The 21,789-nt window shown below is 42.6% G+C and overlaps 2 protein-coding genes and 1 long non-coding RNA gene across 7 annotated transcripts in view; 1 reads left to right on the top strand and 2 right to left on the bottom strand.

Annotated features, from left to right (window-relative positions):
• Window positions 1-10,910, bottom strand: part of Lamp3 (lysosomal associated membrane protein 3) — a 45,494-nt gene extending 34,584 nt beyond the window's left edge. Inside the window, exons 1-3 of one of the 2 annotated variants that reach the window (XM_027942099.3) lie at window positions 10,659-10,910; window positions 3,538-4,241; window positions 1,721-1,849 (exon numbers count right to left, since the gene is read on the bottom strand). In XM_027942099.3, the coding sequence (XP_027797900.2) occupies window positions 1,721-1,849; window positions 3,538-4,241; window positions 10,659-10,707 (882 nt within the window). In that variant the 5' untranslated portion in view covers window positions 10,708-10,910. The remainder of the gene's footprint in view (window positions 1-1,720; window positions 1,850-3,537; window positions 4,242-10,658) is intronic. The other variant, XM_027942098.3, reaches the window with a different exon arrangement.
• LOC114098015 (uncharacterized) lies at window positions 7,017-16,664 on the top strand. Its single transcript, XR_003583673.3, has 2 exons — window positions 7,017-7,110; window positions 16,010-16,664. It is a non-coding gene; the product is annotated as an uncharacterized lncRNA (long non-coding RNA).
• Window positions 16,665-19,965: 3,301 nt separating this feature from the next.
• The window catches only part of Mcf2l2 (MCF.2 cell line derived transforming sequence-like 2), a 279,778-nt gene continuing 277,954 nt past the window's right edge, over window positions 19,966-21,789 (bottom strand). Inside the window, exons 29-31 of one of the 4 annotated variants that reach the window (XM_027942238.3) lie at window positions 20,858-20,946; window positions 20,375-20,490; window positions 20,098-20,299 (exon numbers count right to left, since the gene is read on the bottom strand). In XM_027942238.3, the coding sequence (XP_027798039.2) occupies window positions 20,164-20,299; window positions 20,375-20,490; window positions 20,858-20,946 (341 nt within the window). In that variant the 3' untranslated portion in view covers window positions 20,098-20,163. Of the gene's footprint in view, window positions 20,491-20,857; window positions 20,947-21,789 lie in introns of all 4 variants that reach the window. The other 3 variants (XM_071615436.1, XM_071615435.1, XM_071615437.1) reach the window with 3 other exon arrangements.

The raw sequence follows: 21,789 nt of genomic DNA, 5'->3' as shown, positions 1-21,789 counted from the left end.
GTGAACCCTGTACTGGAGCATAAATGCTTATGTCTGCAGCCCCTACCATTTTTTCAAGGTGAGTCTTAAAGAAATTCCTGACACCTCTAAAGTTCAATTTCAGTTGCCCAGAGATGGAGCATTAATTCTGCTTTAAGTGGTCTTCTGGGATGAAGAACTTTAGCATTTGGTACCAAAAAGAAATCCCTGACTTCTCCAAAGCAGGTCTGCCTTGATCAGAAAAGTATACAACAGGAGAATAAAGCCCTAGGAGATTAAGTTAATAACAAGAGCAACAATAAATCAACAAATCACCCTTTATTGAACAAAATAAGGGTATTAAATAAAATTTTTAGGAGGCCACTGGTTTGGACTGAGCTCCTGCTCCAGGTTCAACAGACCCAACCACAATGGAGTTACTCATGCTGAAGTTTCAGGCCACCAAGCCAAAACCAAGTTGTTTATCTGATCTTCCCAGAAATCCAGATAGAGAGAAAGAGATAGTAGCCAAATCCTCACACAAGCTAGTTTTGGGTGGCACAATGAGGAAGTCCCCTCTACTTTAACCTTTATAAGAAAAGTAACTTTGAAATAACTGATTTGCATGTTGTTCTCTTTCTGCTTTCCTCCCTCTTCTTCTGTCCATAAAGTTAATCTCCTCTGCTCAGCTCACCAGAACCCTCATTCTCTCTGATAGAATGAGGTGTTGGCCAATCTAGAGTCATAAATGAGAGATCATTCAGATCTTTAAACTAGATTTCTTATCATTTTGTCATTTGACAATTCTTACGTGCCAAGCTCTGTGCTAGACAATTTACATATATCACTTACAATCTTTAAAAGGGTTTTTTATCAGGTGGGTCTAATTATTGCTATTTTACAGATGAGGAAGCAGGCCCCCAACTGGCCTGAGCTGAGCTCTTACTTGGCCTATTTGAAAGAGACCTTGGGGAAAATCTCTCCCTGGAGAGTAGGATGATAAGATTTTCTGTTTTCCAGGACATTTGCCTAATTAAGTCACTGCTGTGACAGCTGATGGCTATCAATCTCTGCCACTTACTGTGAGCTGGGCATGCATTTGATAGATCACTAATTCCTTCCCCACATTTTTTTTCAAATAATAAAATAAAAGCTTAGTCAGGTTAAAGTACCTGCCCAGTGTCAGAAGAGCATGTGACAGAGTCAAATTGGCAGCTGCCTCTCTTGACCTCAGCACCCATGCCCTGTCCACTCTATGCTGTAGTCTACCCCTTCCTGAATATGTTCTGGAAAACCCAGAACCTGATTAATCCTGTAATTTTACCTTCTGTGGTTGGAAAGAACCCATTGTGAAATTTGGTTTTGGACGTAGGATAATCCTGTTGAATCTGGGGTTCACTGGGAATTTTTCTAGATCTCCTCGTGTGTACAACTTCCTCCTTTGGTGGTTTGCAAGGGGCACTGGAGGCTAGGTTCCCCAAAAGCCAAGCCTCCCCTGAGAGGCATTAAAGTCTGTCTTGGCCTGCACAGAGGAGGCTGAAGGGGGATGAAAGCAAACATACAATGTCGACACTTCCCTCCTCTCCATCCCCACACTCCTCATTCTTATCAGCAAAGATCTCAAAAGGCTCTGAGGTCTGTTTCTGCTGAGTCTTGGACAGAGGTGAAGCATTGCATCACCAGACCCCAGGGCAGGGCTAGGGGTAGGGCGACAGGCAAAGCCACACTGGGGCCAGCTGGTAAGAAGAACCCCACACCTTACCTTGGTAAATGTGAAATTCACAGATCCGCCCTTGAAATTCAAGAAAAGGCTGGAATTTCGGGACCCACAGTTCCCAGAGGCTTGGGTTGTGTTGGGGTCGATGTTGAAGTATCTCTGAGGTGAAAAAGCCTAAACCGAATAAAAAAGATCAGCTTAATGAGAGATAGAAGAAAATTCGAGCAAGGGAGTCGAAGCACAGACTGTGAGCTGGGCATGCATTTGATAGATCACTAATTCCTTCCCCACATTTTTTGAACTAAGTGGGCATTCGCTTGAGAACTGGGAAGACCTCAGATGGATGACATCCTCTCCCTTCCAAACTCATGCTCCAAAGCTTTCTTCAAGAAGGCATTTGCCTGTGACAGGAGCTCCTTGACAGGTGGCTTGTGGTGGAAATATTCTTGATAAACTTGTGGAATTTAAATTTTGTTCAATTAAGCAAGTTGAAAGATGAAGGATCTGTGTTCTGGGGTACTCCTGTTTTCAAATGAAAATCTGGGTATGGAAGTTTTCTTTGAAATCATAAAAACTATGAAAAAAGGAAGATTTTATTTTATGTTGATTTCTTTCTTTCTTTATTTTTGTAGCAATGACAGTTTATTTTAATATACTAAACCAAAAATTAACAACTTCTTTCTTTGAAAAAAATCTGAATCCTGTACATGCAGGGTTGGTTTAAATGACCATAATGTATTTAACAAAAAACAAATTGTTATAACCCATCTTATAAAGATTTCTATATAGAGAGTAGATGCTAAATAATTTTGCTGAATGATCAGATATTTTAAAAAATCTACACATAGTTATAAAAGAGTTAAGTCCATAAATTAAGAATACTGTGAATTTACTTAACTGTACAAAAGAATCATTCTCTGATTTCTTTATACATCAATTAATTTTAACCCTTCTCTCCATTCTTTTTTAAAAATATCTATTTATTTGTAGATGAACACACAGTATCTTTATTTATTTTTATGTGGTGCTGAGGATCAAACCCAGTGCCTCACACATGCGAAGTAAGCACTTTATCACTGAGTCCCAGCCACTCCATTCTTTTCTGGGGGGAGGTGGTACCAGGGATTGGACTCTGGGGCACTTGACCACTGAGCCACAACCCCAGTCCTTTTTGTATTTTATTTAGAGACAGGGTTTCACTGAGTTGCTTAGTGCCTTGCTTTTGCTGAGGCTGGCCTTGAACCCGTAATCCTAATCCTCCTGCCTAAGCCTCCAGAGCCACTGGGATTACAGGCATATGCCACCGCGCTGGACCCAATCTTTTTGTTAATCTGGATTTTCATATTAATATCATGGTGGCCAGAACTGTGGAGAGTGTCTGATTCAAATGTCTCATGTCTCTGGTAAGAGGCTGAGGGAAAGTCAGGCAGAGGGGTGTGGCCAGCACCCCACTCACCATTCCCTACAATGCTGAGTTAGCTAGAAGTCAGAGTATGTGTATTGAAGTTCTCATTGTGTGCCTTCCTCTCTATTTTTAAAAAATATTTATTTTTTTAGTTATAGATGGACATGATAACTTTATTTTATTTTATTTATTTTTTATGTGGTGCTGAGGATTGAACCAAGGGCCTCACACATGTTAGGCGAGTGCTCTAACACTGAACCACAACCCCAGCCTTCTCTCTATTTTTGTATGTTCTCTAAAACATATTTGCCTTTTAAAGGAACACCTTGGAGAAAAATGAGCTCATGGTTATATATTTCATTTAAGGACCAGATGCAGGGGATTGTGCATTCCTAGCAAGGCAAATTCCACTCACAGATTTTAAAGGTGGCATTATAATCTTATGGCCCCAACTTACCGACTCCTTTTCTTGAACAATCAGCTGTATCCCCATCTCTGCTTTGATACAGAGCCTGCTTCCATTTAGAACTTGGTAAACTCCGGTCTTGGCTGGTGATGGCTGAGGTACAAGGGTGGGCCCAGGAACTATGGTGGCAGGTGGGATTGTTTGGGTGACATTGTGTGACCCTGGGGATGTTCCCGGGGCATGGGTGAGTGGACTAGGCTTCGGACTGGTTGTGCTTTTGTGAGGTATTGTAGACAAAGTTTTGGGGAGAGTGGTCTGTTCACTGGGTTGGATGGTCTTCCTAGTTGTGTGGCTGACAGCAGATGTACTGGTTCCAGCTGTAGGGGCTGGTGGTGTGATGGGTGACTCTGAACAAGTCAAGGTGGGGCCAATGGTGGCTTCGGTAACTGGGTGTGACTTGTTGGGTGTGGCCAGGGTGAAGGTCACTGGACTGGCGGAAGGGTTACTTTTTATTGTTACTGGGGTAGCAGGTGGAGTTTTCATCGTTGTGTTTCTGGGGTTCTCAGAGTTGGAGGTTTTGACAGCTGTTGGAGAGGTGATGTGACCCTCCATTGATCTTGCTGCCACTGCTTTGTGAGGCCCTTGGTGAGTTAGCTTTGCTGTGATCTGTCCTGTTGCTACTTTCGTGGGTTGAAGATGGTGTCTGCTTTCTGGAAATGCTGTTGCTCTTATTGGAGGGCCATCATGTAAAATAACTGCAAATTAGGAAACAAGAGTGTCAAAACATCAATTGCTTACAAGTTTCCTCTTCCATTCCCATCTTAATGTTGGTTTTTAAGAAAAAAGACAATATACATGTTTTTAGATTTTAGGGAAATTTACAAGCTCTGACATTCCTCTGCAGGCAGCCTCTTTGTGTACACAGGATGTGGCACTCATGCACCCTAAAGTGATCACACTCAGCTAGAGCTCTGGGTGTGTACGCCTCTTCATTTCCCACCTTTAAATGTAAAACCAGACAGTTGACATCAAATAGTGCTCCTGGTGCTGCGATGTTCTGATGGAACCCAGCAGCATGTCTATTGGTAATAAAATATACAGAGGGTTTTTTAAAAAATTTTTTTTAGACATTGATGAATCTTTATTTTATTTATATGCAGTGCTGAGGATTGAACCCAGTGCCTCACACATGCTAGGCAAGTGTTCTACCACTGAGCCACAACCCCGGCCCAGAGTTTTATAGTTCTCATAGAATCATATAATCCCAGGTTTGAAAGGGAATTTAAATGTCATGGAGTCCAAACTCTAATCTGATGCATGAATTAAACCTATGAATCTTTGCTCTATGTTCATCTGATCTATGCTTAATTTCCCCTAATGATGGGAGACTCATTTCTTCACAATATAATCCCCTTCAACTTTTATCTTGCCAATCATAAGTTTTCTAAATATAAACCAATTCCTGTCGTTTTTCTTAAACTTTTGTATGGCCCAGTCTTTCTCAGCCAAAAAGGAAAATTAAGGTGTGATTGCTCTGACTCTTTAGGAGGCCTGTCCTTCATGACAGCTCCTCAGACGGTATTCCCTGTCCTATGTAAAACAGGTCCCAACCCCCATGATTCGCCATCTCAACATTATATTCATTGTTTTCACTGTACGAATTACAATTTGTAATTATTTCCACAGATGGTATTGGAATTAAGACTAGTGATCTGCCTGGCCAGTGGGTACCAGCAGAATTTCAGCCCTGAAAAAACATGTATTTATTGGTTTATTAATTTTTGCGCATGTCTTACTAGACTAAAAGTCACCAAAGGTGGGAACTTATGTGTATAATTTCACCACCAGTGCCTGTGTGTAGAAAGTGTTCAGTAAATCTGAGCTGAATGAATACATGACCCAATGGATAAATGAGGATGATAGCCTTATACATCTAGGGCTATCATAAGGCTCAAGTGAGTTGGTTTTAGTGAAAGCTTCAAGACTACTGAGAACATACATGGTGTCTACTGTTGTCACAGTTCTTTCTGGGGGTGTCTTTCAGCATGAAAGAGCTCTGGCTTTCTTTCAACTAGAGCGGTTCTATCTTTGCTTTCTCTAGGCATATAACAATCCAGAAAAGTATGCAAAGCACAGGCGCAAAATGGCCTTGGGAGGCGCAAAATGGCCTTGGGAGCCGCAAAATGACCTTGGGAACCGGGTATGGTGGTGCACACCTGTAGTCCCAGAAACTTGTGAGGCTGAGGCAGGAGGATTGCAGGTTCAAAGCCAGACTCAGCAACTTGGGGAGACCCTGAGCAACTTAGTGAGTTCCTTTCTCTAAAAAAAAAGAGTGGGGAGGGGTGGGAATGGGGATGTGGCTCATGTGGTTAAGTGCTCCTGGTTTAATCTCAGGTTTAAAAAAAAAATGTCCTTGGGAGTCTGATCAGGTACACTGGGAGAGAGTTCTGTCCTCCAATTCTGTGGTTTCATTGTATTTATTCAGACACTCATTGGAGCCATTGTTTCCAGATGTTGGGCTGAGACTTAGGAAAGCATGTGGAAAGGGAAAGGAGAAGGTTCTACATTGGTATTTATAAAGTCCTAATAATCATATCTAATAAAAATGATCCATAAATACCTTTTTATCTCTTTCCATTCAATACATTTCTAAGTGGTTACTTTCCTCCTATTAATAAATAGCAATAAATTACCAAATTACAGGACATTTACTACTTGGAGGCCTCAGATCAAAGTTTTTTTTTTTTTTTTAATGAACTCTTCTTACAAATCCTTTGGTGGAAACTATCTTTATACATTTTTCAAAAGCAGAAACTTGGGTTACAAAATTTCATCAACTTGATTGTAATTGTACAACTTGTCAATGTTGGAGGTGAGACTCAAGTTCTTGTACATCTGAATCAAAGCCTGTATTTGGATTTGGGGAAGTGTGAAGGTATAGTGTGTGGCTGGGAAGACTGGGGAATGCAGAGACAAAATCACAGGAGAGAGGTCATTTGCAGTAACCCTGGCCAGTGGGTACCAGCAGCTTCTCATAATGGTGGTTCTTGGTGAAACCTTCAAAAGTTCACATGTTGAAATGGTGGTGAAAACTTTAGGAGGTAGGGCCTCTAGGAAGTCCTCAGGTCTTTGAAAGTGGGCATACTTTTCAAATGGGAACCTCACCCCCTAGAGATTTAGTAAAGGTCAAGGTCACTGCTCTCTCTGCCCCAAAAGAGGGCAGGGGACAGGATGGAGGGCAGGGCATAGCTCAGAATCTGTCTTGACCCTCCCTCTACTCAAAAGAACATAGCATTGGAGTTCACATGCTAATCTGCCAACCCCCACCTCCACTCCCACCCCAGAATTTGCTGTCCAGGATTCAGGAGGCTCAGCGAACATACCCCAGGGCCTAGATCCATTGCTCTGACTCTTCTAAGAGACTGTTAACAGGAAGAGGTGTGAGAAGGTTTTAGTTCCCCTACAACCAGCAGGAAGAGCTGAGAGCTGAGTCATTGCCTAGTCCCTGGGAAAGTCAGTGGCCACACAGGGGCTCAGGATGACCACTTCTTTAGTTTTTTTCCCCCCCAACAGGTCCTTTCCAGACAAACTTTGGTTGGTTTCCTGCCACACTCAACTAAACAGGTATGTAGAGCCCTCCTCTGAAGGTAGGCTCCATGCCCAGCACTGGGGATGGGTCTTTGTTCTTGGAGGCTCAAAGCCTTGTGAGGCAGATGCACGATTTCGTTTATACTCCTCAGTGTGACAAGTGTTATTATTGAAACAGTCCCAGGGGGCCAGGGGAGTATAGGGTGGAGCATCTCATCAAGGAGAAATTCTTTGGGCAGACGAGATAGAAGGTACTCCAGACAGGAAGAGGAGATGTGCTGTGCCGTGAGGCTTGGAGGCCTGGGATATTGGGAGGACAGGAAGAGAGCCTGGGGAAGCAGGGATAGTCAGCAGGAACAGGCCTTGGAGGACACATTTTGTCTGCAGGCCTCTGAGGAGCAGAGTCGGGGGGGTAATTGGAGTCCTGACCCCAAGTACAGGAGCAGGGAACCAGATTTTAGCACCTGACCCCAGCCCCTTGCTTGGTATTTCCTGGGGCAGCTATAGCAGAGACGGTCATGCCCTAGAACAGAAGGGTGGAGACTGCTGGCTGACTACTTCAAAATTTTGTCTTCCTCTGTTCCTTAGGAACAGAATGCTGAGTTTAATCTGAACACTTGTTTCCTGGAGCAAAGAGCCCTTCATCCAACTCTCCCTTCTGAGTGGGGACATGATCAAGTGTTAGCCAAGGCAATAGAAGCAACAGGGTTATGTGGGCCTTCCAGGAAGGCTGGTTGAAGGGACCTCAGTCACCTGGGTGGCCTTCTTCTCTGTTGCCCATCTTTTTTCCTTTCAACAATCCTGTAACTTGTTGGCTGGAGCTCTAGCACACATCCAGAACCACCAGGAGACCTTGAAGGTGAAAGTCACACAAGACCTGAAGATGAGCCCCTATGCTAGAACAGGTCTGAATTCCTCTGATTTGTTTTCACAGGAGAGAGTTACAAACAATAATCTATCTGTTTCATCCATTGTCATTTTGGGCTTGTTGGTTTTATATAGGTGAATCTAAACTTAACAGATACTAATTTAAATCTTCTAGTTTTCTGAAGCAGGAATTTGAGGCCAGGGAAACAAAAGTCTTAGATAAAGATTACTCATCTGGTTTACCTAGGAGCTATATCTTTCCTAGCAAGATGTCTAATAGTTTAGCTAATCTCCAATTCAACAAGTTTTTTTTTTTTTTTTTTTTTTTTTTTGGTACCAGGGATTAAACCCAGAGGGGCTTAATCACTTAGTCACATCCCCAGATCTTTTTATTTTTTATTTTGAACAGGGTCTCGCTAGGTTGCTGAGGCTGATTTTGAACTTGTGATCCTCCTGTCTCATCTCCTAAGCTTCTGGGATTACAGGGTGTGCCACCATGCCCAGCAACAAGTATCTCTTGAGCCTCTGCACATATGGTTGGGTAGTGCAGTAGTTCAGGGCATGAATCCCAAAGCCCCAGACTTCATGGACGTCAATCTCACGGCTGCCACTTACTAACAGGGAGTCCATGAGCAATTACTTAGCCTGCCCCTATCTTAGGATCCTTATCTGTAAACTGGGGAAGAGAACAACACCTACTTTTCAGAGTTCTTAATGAAACTAGATGAATTAATATAGGCAAGTAGATGCACATATGGAGCCCTTAGCTTATCTGCTATGAGCATGGCTCTGGTTCAAAGCTCAAATCTGTACTTTGTGACCATTAGCAAAATTTTAAATCATTTTGTGCTTCTGCTTTCTGATTAGCAAAATGGAGATGTTACCAGTACTTACAACCTAGTGAGACTCTGTTATAAGGTTTAAAGAGCTCACAACAATACTGGCCTACAGAAAGTACCATGAAGTAGCGGTCACTCTGTGCCCATAAGCCCTGTGCTGGGGGAGGGGGGTTGCAAAGATGACTGGAGAGAGGGACATGGGGAGAAAAATACAGGAAGGGGACTGACCCAGTCAAGCAAAGCACTTTCACAATTGTTTTACCGGCTTGCTCTCATGTTGTCCTCCCAGCACTCCTGGGAGAAGACACTATTTTCCCCACTTTTCAGTGAGGAAACTAAATAGCTGAAAGGTCTGTTTATAGAAACAAGGCCTCCCTGCTGATAAGGGTTGAATCCTGGGGCACTGACCTGCCCCATGGCCAGATGTGGCTCATGGCTCACCCCTGAGGAAGATCCTCACACTTCTTTCATCCCTTCACACTGAGAATTACAGCTCAGAAAGGAAAGGGCATTTGCCCTCACTTGCCTAGTTGGCACTTGGCCACACTCATTGTGTGCCTGCATCTGTCAGTCATTCAGTTGGCGCTCATACACGTCATTACAGGGGCCAGGTAGAGTGTGTTTGCTTTTGTATTAGCCTGTAGTGATCATTTTTTTTTTTCTTTTTCTTTTCCTTACTTCCTTTCTGTCCATGGTACTGGGGATGGAACCTACCCAAGTTATTTTTTTTCTATATCCCAAAGAACACAAAAGTATAATTCTCAAAGCACGGCACAAAGGAAAACAGCCTGCATCACAGGAGCTGGCATGACCCTCGCACAGTTTCAAGATATTCGTAATATTCATGGGGCACCAGGGACCACTGTGTCTTGCACTTGAGCGTGCCAACAGGGCAGTGTGGACAGAGTTAGTTCTCTCATATGCTACGTTCAGTGGTTCTAGGTGGGAAACTGGGAATTGACAGGCAAATTTGATACCAGGAACAGAACCACAGCACCTAAGAGGACTCCATGTCCTGGGAAGAAAGTGCTTTGGTGAAAGCAGGGACTCAGGACATCAAATAATAATTACACATTTATCATCCCATTTGGCCTCTCTGAGCCAAAGTGCAATGGCAGTATATATATATATATATATATATATATATATATATATATAAAATATTTATATATTTAGTATATTTAGTATATATATTTATATATATATTTAATTTGTTTTTTTAGGTGTACATGGACATAATGCCTTTATTTATTTTTATGTGGTGCTGAGGATCGAACCCAGTGCCTCACACATGCTAGGCAAGCACTCTACTACTGAGCTACAGTCCCAGCCCCAATGGTACTATATTTTTTAAAAAAATCTTTGACACTGGGTTTACACCTTTCTTAAGCAGAGCGATTGTCAGACCACATGAGATGCATCTTGACAGTTCACTGTTTATATAATATAAACATAGCACTGTTATTTAAGAAAAACAGGAAAAGGAAGAGATGATTTCTTTAAACAGACAACAAAATGAGAGCCCCATTTCTGAGCTCTGGCTCAATTCTCCCTCTCCTGAATCTAAGTGATTTCTACGGATGCCCTTGATAAGATGCCCATAACCCATGTTCAAGCCCACAACCCATGTTCAAGCAACAGAGAGGCTGTGCTCTGGAGTTGATGCCTACTCTGCCTAATGCCCAGGCAACACGTCCAAATTGTGAAAACCCTTGGAAAAACTGAAGGTTGGAGACGTCCTTGATCTAAACACCTACAGGCAGAAGCCATATCTACAGTCTGACCTGTCTCTGCTTGGTTAGGGGCATCAGAATGAATTTAGGTTTAAAAAATCAGATATGGCAAAGGCCACCACGGAAAGCCGTGTGTGTCACTCACCAGCCAGGGACACGGAGAGCACCACCACTGCAGAGAGTTGCCGGGGCATGGCTGGCCAGTGAGGGCGAACACCGGGCGCCAAGGCTCTGCTGCTCGGGGATCCGCTGGGCACAGCTGGGATGTCTGAACCGTGGGCACAGGGCTAATTCTAGGGCAAGTCCCTGGAACGCCTAGGAAGTTTCAGCTCCTTGCCCCACATTCACTTGTGGCAGAGAAACTAAAGTCACTTACGTTATGAGAAGGAGCTGAAAGACCCGCCCAAGCCGTATGCTGCGCAAGGAGGGAAACCACAAGTGCCCTTTGTGGGAGAGCAGGCGCCTTCCTCTCTGCCTGGAGCTTTGGTGAGGGGTGGGGACGTGGGTGGGGATGTGGGAGGGGGCCGGCCAAGGTGAAGGGCATTGGGATCTTTTCTCTGTAGGAGGTAGAGGGTCTCTGACAACTTGGGTGTCCTCTTTCTCTGATGGCTTGGGTAAATTTCTGTAAATCCCGAGATCCTTGCCAGTTGAGAGAAAACCAGTCACCGAATCAAGGCTGAGAGGGACACTTACAACACCAGGGCGGAGTGCTCTGCTCCTGTGCCTCTGAGCAGCTCATTTTGATGCCCAGGGAGGCCTCACTTTGGGATCTTGGGGTATAGGAACTTGACCCTGCCAATTCTTCAGCTGAATGACCTTGGGTAACCTCTTTGACCTCAGCTATGATTGGAATAGTAATGCCTACACCCAAGTGGTTTTTACAGAACCTGAATTCCTGGAACACAGAAAATACGCAATATCTTTGAAAGGCAACTTTTTTTTCCAGTTTTTCTCCTTCCTCTGGTAATTAGACAAAACAGTGATGGTCTGTCTCAAGGCTGTGAGTCTGAGTGAGGAATAAATGTAGGCCGTGTATTAGGGTACCTCCCCACCCCATGAGTGGGTCTGTGGCTTTTAGCACACAGTTTCAGATCATTTTCTGAAAAACAATTTTAGCTACAATTATCTTACTATTTTGTCCTAAACACCCTAATCAAGCAAACTTACCAAAGCTTACAGTGTGTTCCAAAATGGAATTTTTATGGTAAAACGTGCCTAATTTTAGCAACTACCTGCTTTCTGATCTTCTAGTCAATTCATTCCACAGACAATAATTTAGTAGATGTTGTGTGCCAGGTACTCTCCTTATTCCATTTAAGCCTCATGGTTCCTGGGTGTGGGCAGTTTTCATAATTGCCTTCCCATTTTTCAGATGGGGAAGCTGAGCACAGAGAGGTCAAGGTAATAAACGAAGAAGCTGGGCTATGCATCCAGGATTGAGAAGCTAGGATCTTTAAGCTAGGATTTTAAGAGGTGTTGTGTTTGACACTCTGTAATGCATAAGGCAGCTCTACATGGTAAATTTTTAAAATCTCTGTTTTACTAATATGGTAACTAAACCACCCAACATCACACAACAGATTAAGAATTTACTAATGGCTTATGTGGCCTGAAGTCTTTGTCTTCTGCTGATCAACAGGGGGAAAATCTCAGGAGTGGTGACAGGTTTGACTGGAAGGTACTGGAGGGTACTGGGGAGCAGTGGAGAATAGGATCAAGATGGTGCCACATTGGAGAGACTGAAGAAGCCAGACAGGAGTTTAGTCTTTCTTCCCTGAAGGCTTTGAAATAGGCAGGTGCATTTGGGAGCAAGTGTTGGCCTGACACTTGGGTGGCTGGGTGGCTTTGAGACATTAGTTCAGCTGATATTTCCTGGAGGATGTCTAGAACCAGGCTCCTGAGCAGGCACTTAAAGGATCAGAGACTTGGCCTGTTTCTTCAGGGCTCCTGCCTTTGATTAAAGATGAGATATCACAGCTGGAGTTTCAGAAGTGGTTGAAGCCAGGTTATAGATCATCCCCACTGTCCATTAACAGGCAAAATATTTGCTGGATTGCAGGGACCTGTGAAGGCATATTTCAAATTCTGAAAATTGTTCTCCTTTTGTAAGAAACGAATACAACAGTTTTAGGAGCTCTGTGTCAGCAACTGGGATCAAAGACCAAGTACTAGAATAAAATTTCTCCTAGCAACCCTATTAACAAGGGTTTAGGAGATCTGTGAGGAACCGAGGACAGAAGTAAAATATGTGTTTCTTATCACAATATCAAGCGATTTATTATTTTAAAGAATTTTTTCTTTTAACTAAGTGTTGTTTTATTAGCAAAAAACTATCATATTCCTTGATTAGTCTTATATTTGTAGCATATGAAGTGAGGTCACCTCTTTTATTACTAATATTGATTATTTGCATTTTCTCTTTTTTCTCTGATCAGTTTAACTAGATGTCTATCAATCTTATTCATGTTTTCAAAGAATCAAAATATAGTTTTGTTATTGTTCTTCTGTTTTCTATTTAATTGATTTCCATTTGGTCTTTATTATTTTCTTTCTTCTATTTAATTTGCATTTTGTTTGTTTTTCTTTTAATTGTTTTTGAAGTTGGAAGTTGAGGTCACTAGTTTGAGATTTTTCTTCTTCTCTAATAAATGTGTACTACTATAAATTCCCCTCAAATTACTTCTATATCTGGATCCCACAAATTCTGATATCTTTCCATTTTTACTTAGTTAGAAATACTTCCTTATTTTCTTTCTGATATTTTCAGCTTACAGTTATTTAAAATAGAGTAGGTTCATTTCCAAACAATTCTGGGAATTTTCAAGATCTTTCTTTACTGATTTCTAATTTAATTTCATGATTGGAAATACAGGATTTAAGTTTTACAAATTTATGGAGACACATTTTTCTGACCATGGTTTTTGTGAGAAGTTCCAGAACAAAAGTACCACAGGCTAGGGGACTTAGATAACAGAGATAACTGAAATTAAGGTATTAGTAGGGTTCATTCCTTTAAGGGCTGTCTCCTCTGTGTCTTCTGTGGTCATTTCTCTGTGCATGCCTATGCCCTAATCTCCTTTGCTTATAATGATATCAGTCATATTGAATTAATGTCCACCCTGATAACCTCTTAAAGACCCTATCTCCAAATACAATCACATTCTGAGGTACTGAGGTTAAGGTTTCCGCAGATGCATTTGGTGGTGAAGGGGAAGGACACAGCTCATCCTATCACAACGGGATGTCTTGTAGAATGTTTCTAGTGCACTTGGGAAGGACATGTCCAATCTATTATTGAATCCAGTGTTCTGTTGATGTTCATTAGGTTAAATTGGTCAATTATAATTTGTATTCTCACTGATTTTCTACTTGTTTTATCAATTTTGCAAGACAGGAACCGAAATAGTTGAATATAATTGTGTTTTTCTATTTCTCCTTGCAATTCTGTTTTTGATTTATTTGTCCTGAGGCTCTATTATTGACACACAAACAGCCAACATTATTAGGTCTTCTTGGTGGGATGGTCATTGTGTCATTTTGAAGTGACTTTTTTTTTTAAAAAAAAAAAAACATCTTTGTTCTGAGACTGTTTTGTGTTAACATAGTCGTTTTGGCTTTCTTCTGGTTAGCATTAGCATGGTATAAACTTTTCTATCCTTTTGCTTTTAATCTATTTATAACTTTATACTTAGAATGGCTTTTTAAATTTTGTTTTTAATATCCAGTTCGACAATCATTCTTTTTTGTTTTTTTGGTACTGGGGATTGAACTCAGGGGTGCTGTACCACTGAGCCACATCCTCAGCCCTATTTTGTATTTTATTTGAAGACAGAGTCTCACTGAGTTGCTTAGCACCTCACTTTTGCTGAGGCTAGCTTTGAACTTGTGATCCTCTTGCCTCAGTCTCCCCAGCCAGGAATTTCACCACCACACCTGGCCAAATCATTCTTTTTTAATCGAGATGTTTAGACTACTTCATTATTGATACGAGAATGTTTAATATCTTGGTAAGTAGTTTCTACTTTTCTGTTCTTAGTTTCACATTTCCTCTTTCATTATCAGCTCTTGGATATGTTTATTAAATTCTATTTTATCTCACTTGTTGGCTTATTTGTGTGACTCCATCATGTTTGCTTTAAAGTTTACAGAATTTATAATATCACAGTGAACCTTCAAGTGTTATTGTGCTGCTATACACATAAGGGACTTACAATACAGTATTTCAATTTCTTCCCTCCTGGTCTTTGTTCTGTTGTTCTCATCCATTTTAATTGGTCATAAATCAGAAACTATAACATATTGTCATAATTTTTAAGCTAAATAGTCATTATCTTTATTTAAAGATAAAATAAATAAGGAGGGGGGAGCTTTTAGTCTTAATTCTTACAATTACTATTTCTCTTAGTCTTCTTTTGTACAGATCCTTGGGCTTGTTGTTGCTATGGTTACCCCAAGTACACTGGGTGCACTTCAAGTGATATGTTTGGTGTGTATGTGTGCATTTGTTTGCTCAAATGTTTTCTCAGTGTCTGCTCCACTCTAGCTTTAGGTCTTCCTGTTGATTGTCCTCTCTCTCTCCACATACTGGTGGAATCCCCCCAAGTCTTTCTCAGAAAATATTCTTTTAAGTCATCATATCTTATTGTATCTCTTTGTTATAAGTTTAGCCTTTCCCCTTACTAATATACATGGGATATTACATTTCACAAAAGAAAAAGGGGTTCCATGATCAAATAAGTTTGGGTAAAGTGTACAGACTTCCTTCCTGTAAGAGCTCTCAGATTCTTGAATATATTAATTGACATCTACCAAGAGAGGAATAAAATGTGCTTTAAAAAGGTTTTTACTATTAGATTATTAAAAACTTTTTTTCTGCCTAGCAGAAAATGGATTAACTCATTGAATACTTCTGCATATTCTGTAAAATATACTGTAGCAATGCTGGGATAGAGGATCTTTGACTTTCTAACTCTAACATTGCATAATGCATGGCTGGTATTTAGTACAGTCTCAGAACCCCTCTAGATTTTATGAATTTAGCTGCTTCATCCAGGCCATTATAATCTGTGGCCACAGCATTCTCAACCCTCAGCAACACATTGAAATCCAAGTCCCTCTAGTGGGCCACATTTTAAAGGCATGGGGGATTTGAACAACTCTAAAAGAGGCCTGAGGGGTTTCATCTGGTGGTTTTGGATTCCTTTCCATTTACTCAAATGGGAAGAGAACACACATTTAATTCACTGAAAACATACCCTTTGTTTCTCCACCCTGTTTTTTTTTTTAAATTTTTATTTATTTATTTTTACATGAGCTTTATTATTATTATTATTTTGCATTACCACCCTGTTTTTAATAAGCCTAAAAGTTCACAACTACTTCCTGAGTTAATAGTGTGGCCAGGCCCTTAGTAGAGATTGTAGTGTCCACTGGAGATCTATTGATACCTGAGATGGCTTCACAAGGATTATTCCCCTATTTCTGTGTCCCCTGCAGCCCACCATGAGCTCTGTGATTCCTGGAGCCCAACAGAGCAGCAGCCTGGGCTTTGACAAGGAGGCTGGAGTAGAAGATCAGAGTGGATAGTCCTGGGGCACTGGGGGCAGCACTTGAGGACATCCAGCAATTCCTGGTACTAGAAAGACTCCTCTGGTCACCTCTCTGTGGCATAATATCTGTAGAGAGACTCCTTCTGGGAAGATAGGGCACTTGTCCCCTGCCAGCACCATCAAGTGTGGACATTTTCGTATGGCAGGTGTGGACTCAGGCCCAAAGTACTGAACATGCCTTGGGCTGAGTTTCTGTAGTGAGCAGCTGGCTATTCAATGATCAAACATGTCTGAGACCACCTAAGTGGTGTTTCCTGAGGCACATGGTCAGCATCCTGAAGATTCTTGTGTTCAGCTAAGATACAAAAGTAGTTGAAGTTCTGGCATATTCTCATAGAGAATTGGGTATATCATGATTGACAAGATAAGCAGAGAAGTCTGCTGAGATATACATACACATGCATTTGAGACTGAATGTATAGATATGTTTTACAAGAAGTTTGAAAATACACCATCATCCATTAGGCAGGACTACACTTTCTTCTGACTTGGTAGTCATGTTTACTGTTGTTCACATAGTAAAGGACTCTGTGTGCTTTCAATACTCGTTTTTTTTTTTAAATATGTTTTTTAGTTGTTGATGGACCTTTATTTATACTTATTTATTTATTTATGTGCAGTGCTGAGAATTGAATACAGAGCCTCACAAATACTAGACAAGTGCCCTACCACCGAGCTACAACACTGTTGAATTCATAAGATTCACAAGCTAGGTTGGATTTAAATAGGTTCCCCCTTTGAGAACCACATCCCTGCAGCCTTTCTACCCTTTCTATGGTTGCAGTTGTCCAAAGTAGCTGGAGGAAGTTATAAGTGGTCATGCTCAGAGCCTGCCCTACCCTAACAGATTCTCACAGTAGGTTTCCTTTGTCCCCTCTTCCCTCACCTCCTTTGCAACTGACATCATCACCACCTCACAGGTGGCTGGTCTCAACCTTCCTCTTTTCCTACAGATGTGTAAGAACCTGGGATGAGGAGGTGAAGGAGGAAGGGACTCATCACTAATGGACAAGTGAAAATGGCGGTGGGAAAACACTAAAGCCAGTGAGGAGGGAGGATTCCCAGGAATGTAACTGTGATGGGATCAAGAAGAGCAGGAAGAGTAGAGGACTCCTGAAGTTGCTTCCCACTCTCTGTTGGTGAGCAGTGAGGATGATAGGAGGCAGGATCTGCTGAGTGCCAGGGCCAGCCCTAATGTTAAGAGCCTTTCTGACTCTTGTGGCCCAGGGGCCCTTAGCAACTTGTCATCCCTGCCATGCAGGGCTCCTGTATGTCTCTGTGCCTGAGCATGTGCTATTCCCTCAGCCCAAGGTCTCCTCCTCCTTCTCTACCTAAAGAAAGCTTTGGCTCCTTTAGACCTAGCTCAGATATCACCCCTTCCCTAACCACATCAGAAGAGTCCGTGACAGTGTTGCTGCCCCCAGAGTATCTGTCACACTGTGATTGTGCTTATCTTTTTCTACATTTGTCTTCCCCACTTGATGGATGATTTCTCACTCATCTTTACATTTCCCTGGGCTCACTTGGTTCTTGAATTTCCCTTAGGACAGAAGTACTCTGAGAGCAGGTGTTGAATCAATTGAATAACATACTATATATTTTTATGGTCAAGATGAAACAATGTGGTTTGAAAATGATGCCGATAAAAGAATCTAAGATTATAAGATTATGGGTTTGGGAAGAACTTTTATTGTGTAAATAGTCTACAAAATTGAAACACACATTATCAAGAAAGATACTTTATTGTTAGGAAAGGGGGGTGGGAGAAGGTAGACCCACAACACAGTTTCACTTTCTGAAAAGTTTCAAAGAGGGATGAGCCTCTCCCTTACAGCCTGTCCCTCAGTCTCTACTTTTTTGGTCACCTAAAGGGCTTCCTTATGAATAAAGTGAGATAAATGATTTTTTTTTTTGATATCTAAAGTGATTTCCTTGAGACTCACAGGAGAGGCTGCTCTCATTGGCTCACTCCATTCCAGAAACAGTCAGGGGACCGGAGACTCAGCTAGATCCCATGTCTAGGGAAAACTTAAAACCAAATAATCCCTAACGATTCCAAAACAAACTAAATTCAAAAGTACTCTAAAACTAAGTAACTGCAAAGCTAAGATTGCTGGTTGTACACTGGACTTCCCAGCTTCCAGCCCACCCTTCTACTCTCTGCTTTGGAGACTGGAGGAGGGGAAGGGGATGTGCCTCTTCAGCATCCTGCCTGCCTGCCGGCCCCTAGCAGCATCTCTACCCAGAGTGCCACAGCGTGCTTCAGCAGCACCAGTGATCCAGTTGGACATTTTCCTTAAAAATCCCATAACTAGCCCATCGTGCCATTTTAGAGACACCAGCACCTGCTTCTCAGAGTTCTGCATCTAGCTCCCAAGTTCCTGGGCCATCTGTATCTTGAGCAGCAACTGCTCCTCAGGGGACAAGCCCTAGCCATGGGGTTACCTCTACACTCCTGGATTTTGATAATTCCAACCTCTGACCTTTGTTCTCTCAGCTCTCAGTTTCCATGATATCTCAGTATCATTTCTTCTTATATTTTGAATCTCCAACAGCTGGTTAACAATTCTTTATATTATATTTTCTCTGTTAAAATAACTAATATAACATTTCTTAATTGAACTGATACACTAAATTCTAAACCTAAATAACTTGGAAAATAAATCTGAATGAATTAAGAAAGAAAAAAGACAAAAATTTAAGTGGTGAAGGCATAACTGAAAAAAAAAATGACTGAGAATAAGTTGCTCTGGAAATAATTTAAAAACTAAATATATTAAAAACTTTGAAAAAATTTAATATGTTTAAAATTTAAATAATTTTGAAAATAAAATTTTAAAAATGAAATAACTCACACAATAAATAAAAATAAGTGAATGTAAAAATAAACAGCTCACAAAAAAATAACTGAAGAAACCCTGGAAAACTAAATAACTCAGAAAAAGTCCTACAGTGACTAAGAGCATTGCACTCTGAAAATAAATGACTACAGTAATTCAAAAGCTCTCAATGAGTTTCAGTTAGTCAATTGACTGTGAAAATAAATAATTCAAAATTCCAATAACTAAAAGTAGAAAGCAACTCAGATACTAAACACTGTAAATACAGGCAATGAAAATAGATAATTGTAAGCTAATTAATTTAAAACCTACAACTCAAAACAAAATAACTATTAATAAAAATAAAACATAACTGAAAATGAATAATTAAAAAAATCTTGAAAGTAAAATAAATGATTATTCACAGGCAACTACAAGTATAAAATTAAGTAATTAAAAAGCTAAAAATGAGTGAAATGTTACTAATGAGACTAAAAAATAATTGAAAATGAATAACATGTATTAAAAAACTAATACATCTGTCGTAAATACTTCAGAAGTAAACTTGGAACCAACCCTCTTTGAAACTGAACAACCTTGGAATGAACACACATAAACACACACACACACACACACACACACACACACACACACACACACACACGGAAGTTCTCTTGGGGGATGGGGAGGCGCAGCAGCTTCCAGGTGCTCATCCCGGCCTGCGCTCGCGCTCAGACTCCAAGGCTCTAATTCCACTCCCATTCCCGAGAAATCTTGCAATATCTGAAGGAATCTTTGATTGTCCCAATTTGGGGATGGGAGGGTGTAGGGGCGTGTTACTGACCTGTAGCTTCTAGAGGCCCAGGATGCTGCTAAACATCCCACAGCCCACAGAACAGCCCCCACAGCAAAGACTTATTGCCCCAAAGGTCAAAATCGCCAAAAATTGAGCAGCCCTTGGTGAGTCCTGGCGGCGTAAGCTGTGGGCTCCCCGCGCCCGTGGAGGCGCGTGCAGCCACACACAGTTCCCGGGCCCCCGAGCTGGGACCCTTGGGGCGCTCCGCCTTGGGCTCCCCTCCCCCGGCTGCAGACCCGGGGAGCCGAGGCCCGCAGGCTGCTTTCTGCTGAAGGAGCGCGCGGCGTTTGTCCGCATCACGACAGCCCCTCCCCGGGATGCAGATGGCACTGGCGGCCGCGGAGCGAAGGGAGCCTGCGACGAGGGTCAGTTCTCCGTGGAGGAGAGTCTCGGGCTTGCTGCGATCGCCCGCACTGCCTGCGCCTGGACATCCGTCGTCTCCCCCGCAGGAGAGGGCAGGCCAGGGGACACCCCAGCGCTCCCCTCGGTGCTGCTCGGTGCCCTGAAATGCCAAGAAGAAAGTCAGAGAAGCCCTGGCAACAGATCGGCTTAACTTTCTTCCCACTTTCACACTCACGCTTTCTTCTCATCACGTTCTTCTGTTCCTCCCTCGGTGTTTTCTCCTTTCTCCAGGGAAACCGTTTTAGGGGAACAGGTTTCACAACTGTCCTCAGACTGGAAAAGTCCTGAGAGCTGGAAGGATGGGAACAGGGACACACCTCAGAGTCAGCAGTGGGGGCAGTGCTCCGCCCCGGCAAGGCCCACTGAACCTCTCCCACCCCAGATCTCCCACCTGTGCCTTTGGGGTGCCCAGCTGCAGTCCCTCCTGACTCCAAACCAGCACATTGCCAGAGACAGTGATGTGGGGACATGCAGGGCTGGGAGGGTGCAGAGACACTTTGAAGGTCCAGTGATCTAGGCTTCCTGATTAGACCTGGTCTTGATGGGACAATTATGAAAAATGAGGAAGAGAGGGAATAGAGGAGAGGGAGAAGGGGCAGGAGCAGCCCATGAATAGAAATGAGGGAGATTAGAAAAGATGCAAGAAGGAAATAATTACACTCAGCACACTGCTCTCCTTGTCCATATCTCCGCCACCTTCACCACCTTCAAAGGTTTCCGTGGAGACAAACTCCCTGCTGGAGCAGCCTTGGGGAGGGAAAGGGTAGGATTTGAGCCCCTTTGAGGGAGGAGGATGATCCCTCTGCCAATAGCAGGATGTAGCAGGCAGTGCCTGTCTCAGGGACACTTCCACCCCATCTCTAACTTCTATCATAAGGCATTGTACCATCTTTCAGCAAAATGTTATTTCCTCATCCTCATTGCACTTCTGGCATAAGGGGACTCCAGGGTTGAATGACTACCCTAAAGAAGAGTCTCAGGGGGTTTTGTGAAGCCTCATCTCAAAAGTGCTGGGAGGCAACCCAAGAACCTAAAGACAGATTCCAGACACACTGCAGGGTAAATGGCACCTTGGGGTGAAATAATTATGGGGAGCATCAGGAACTGCAGCCCTAGGCCTACAGCTTCTGTGGCCCTCATGAGAGACCTAGGTTAAAACTTCCTAGCTGAGTTGTAACTCAGAAACCGAGATAATAAGTGTTTGTTTCAAGCTATTAAGGTTCAGGAAATTTATTACATAGCTGAACACAACCAGCACACATATGGGGAGTGAGTCAGGGACTGGCTCAGGGATGGGCCCCACCTCCAATATCCAGAGACAACTCTGTAGGGACTCGCATGACTCCTCTTTAGGGTGGTCGTCTATCCCTGAGTCTCCTTATGCCAGGAGCAAAGAGCGAGGGCAGGGGAGTGACTGTCTTCCTGAGAGGTCTGCAAGGGAGTCTTGGAGGGATGGAGGGAGAGGGAGCTGTGTCCTCCATCACCCCCTGCGGGAACCTGAAGGGCTGAGCCTCCAGGGTCCAGTGCCTCAGAGGTTGCAGGGGCTTCCAGGGACCACAGAGCCCTCTGCTGGAAGGTTTGGATGGTGAC

The sequence above is a fragment of the Marmota flaviventris genome, chromosome 8 (genome assembly GCF_047511675.1).
Source record: "Marmota flaviventris isolate mMarFla1 chromosome 8, mMarFla1.hap1, whole genome shotgun sequence".
NCBI lineage: Eukaryota > Metazoa > Chordata > Mammalia > Rodentia > Sciuridae > Marmota > Marmota flaviventris.
Note: the sequence above shows the minus strand (reverse complement) of the source record. Positions and strands in the feature narration are given on the sequence as shown.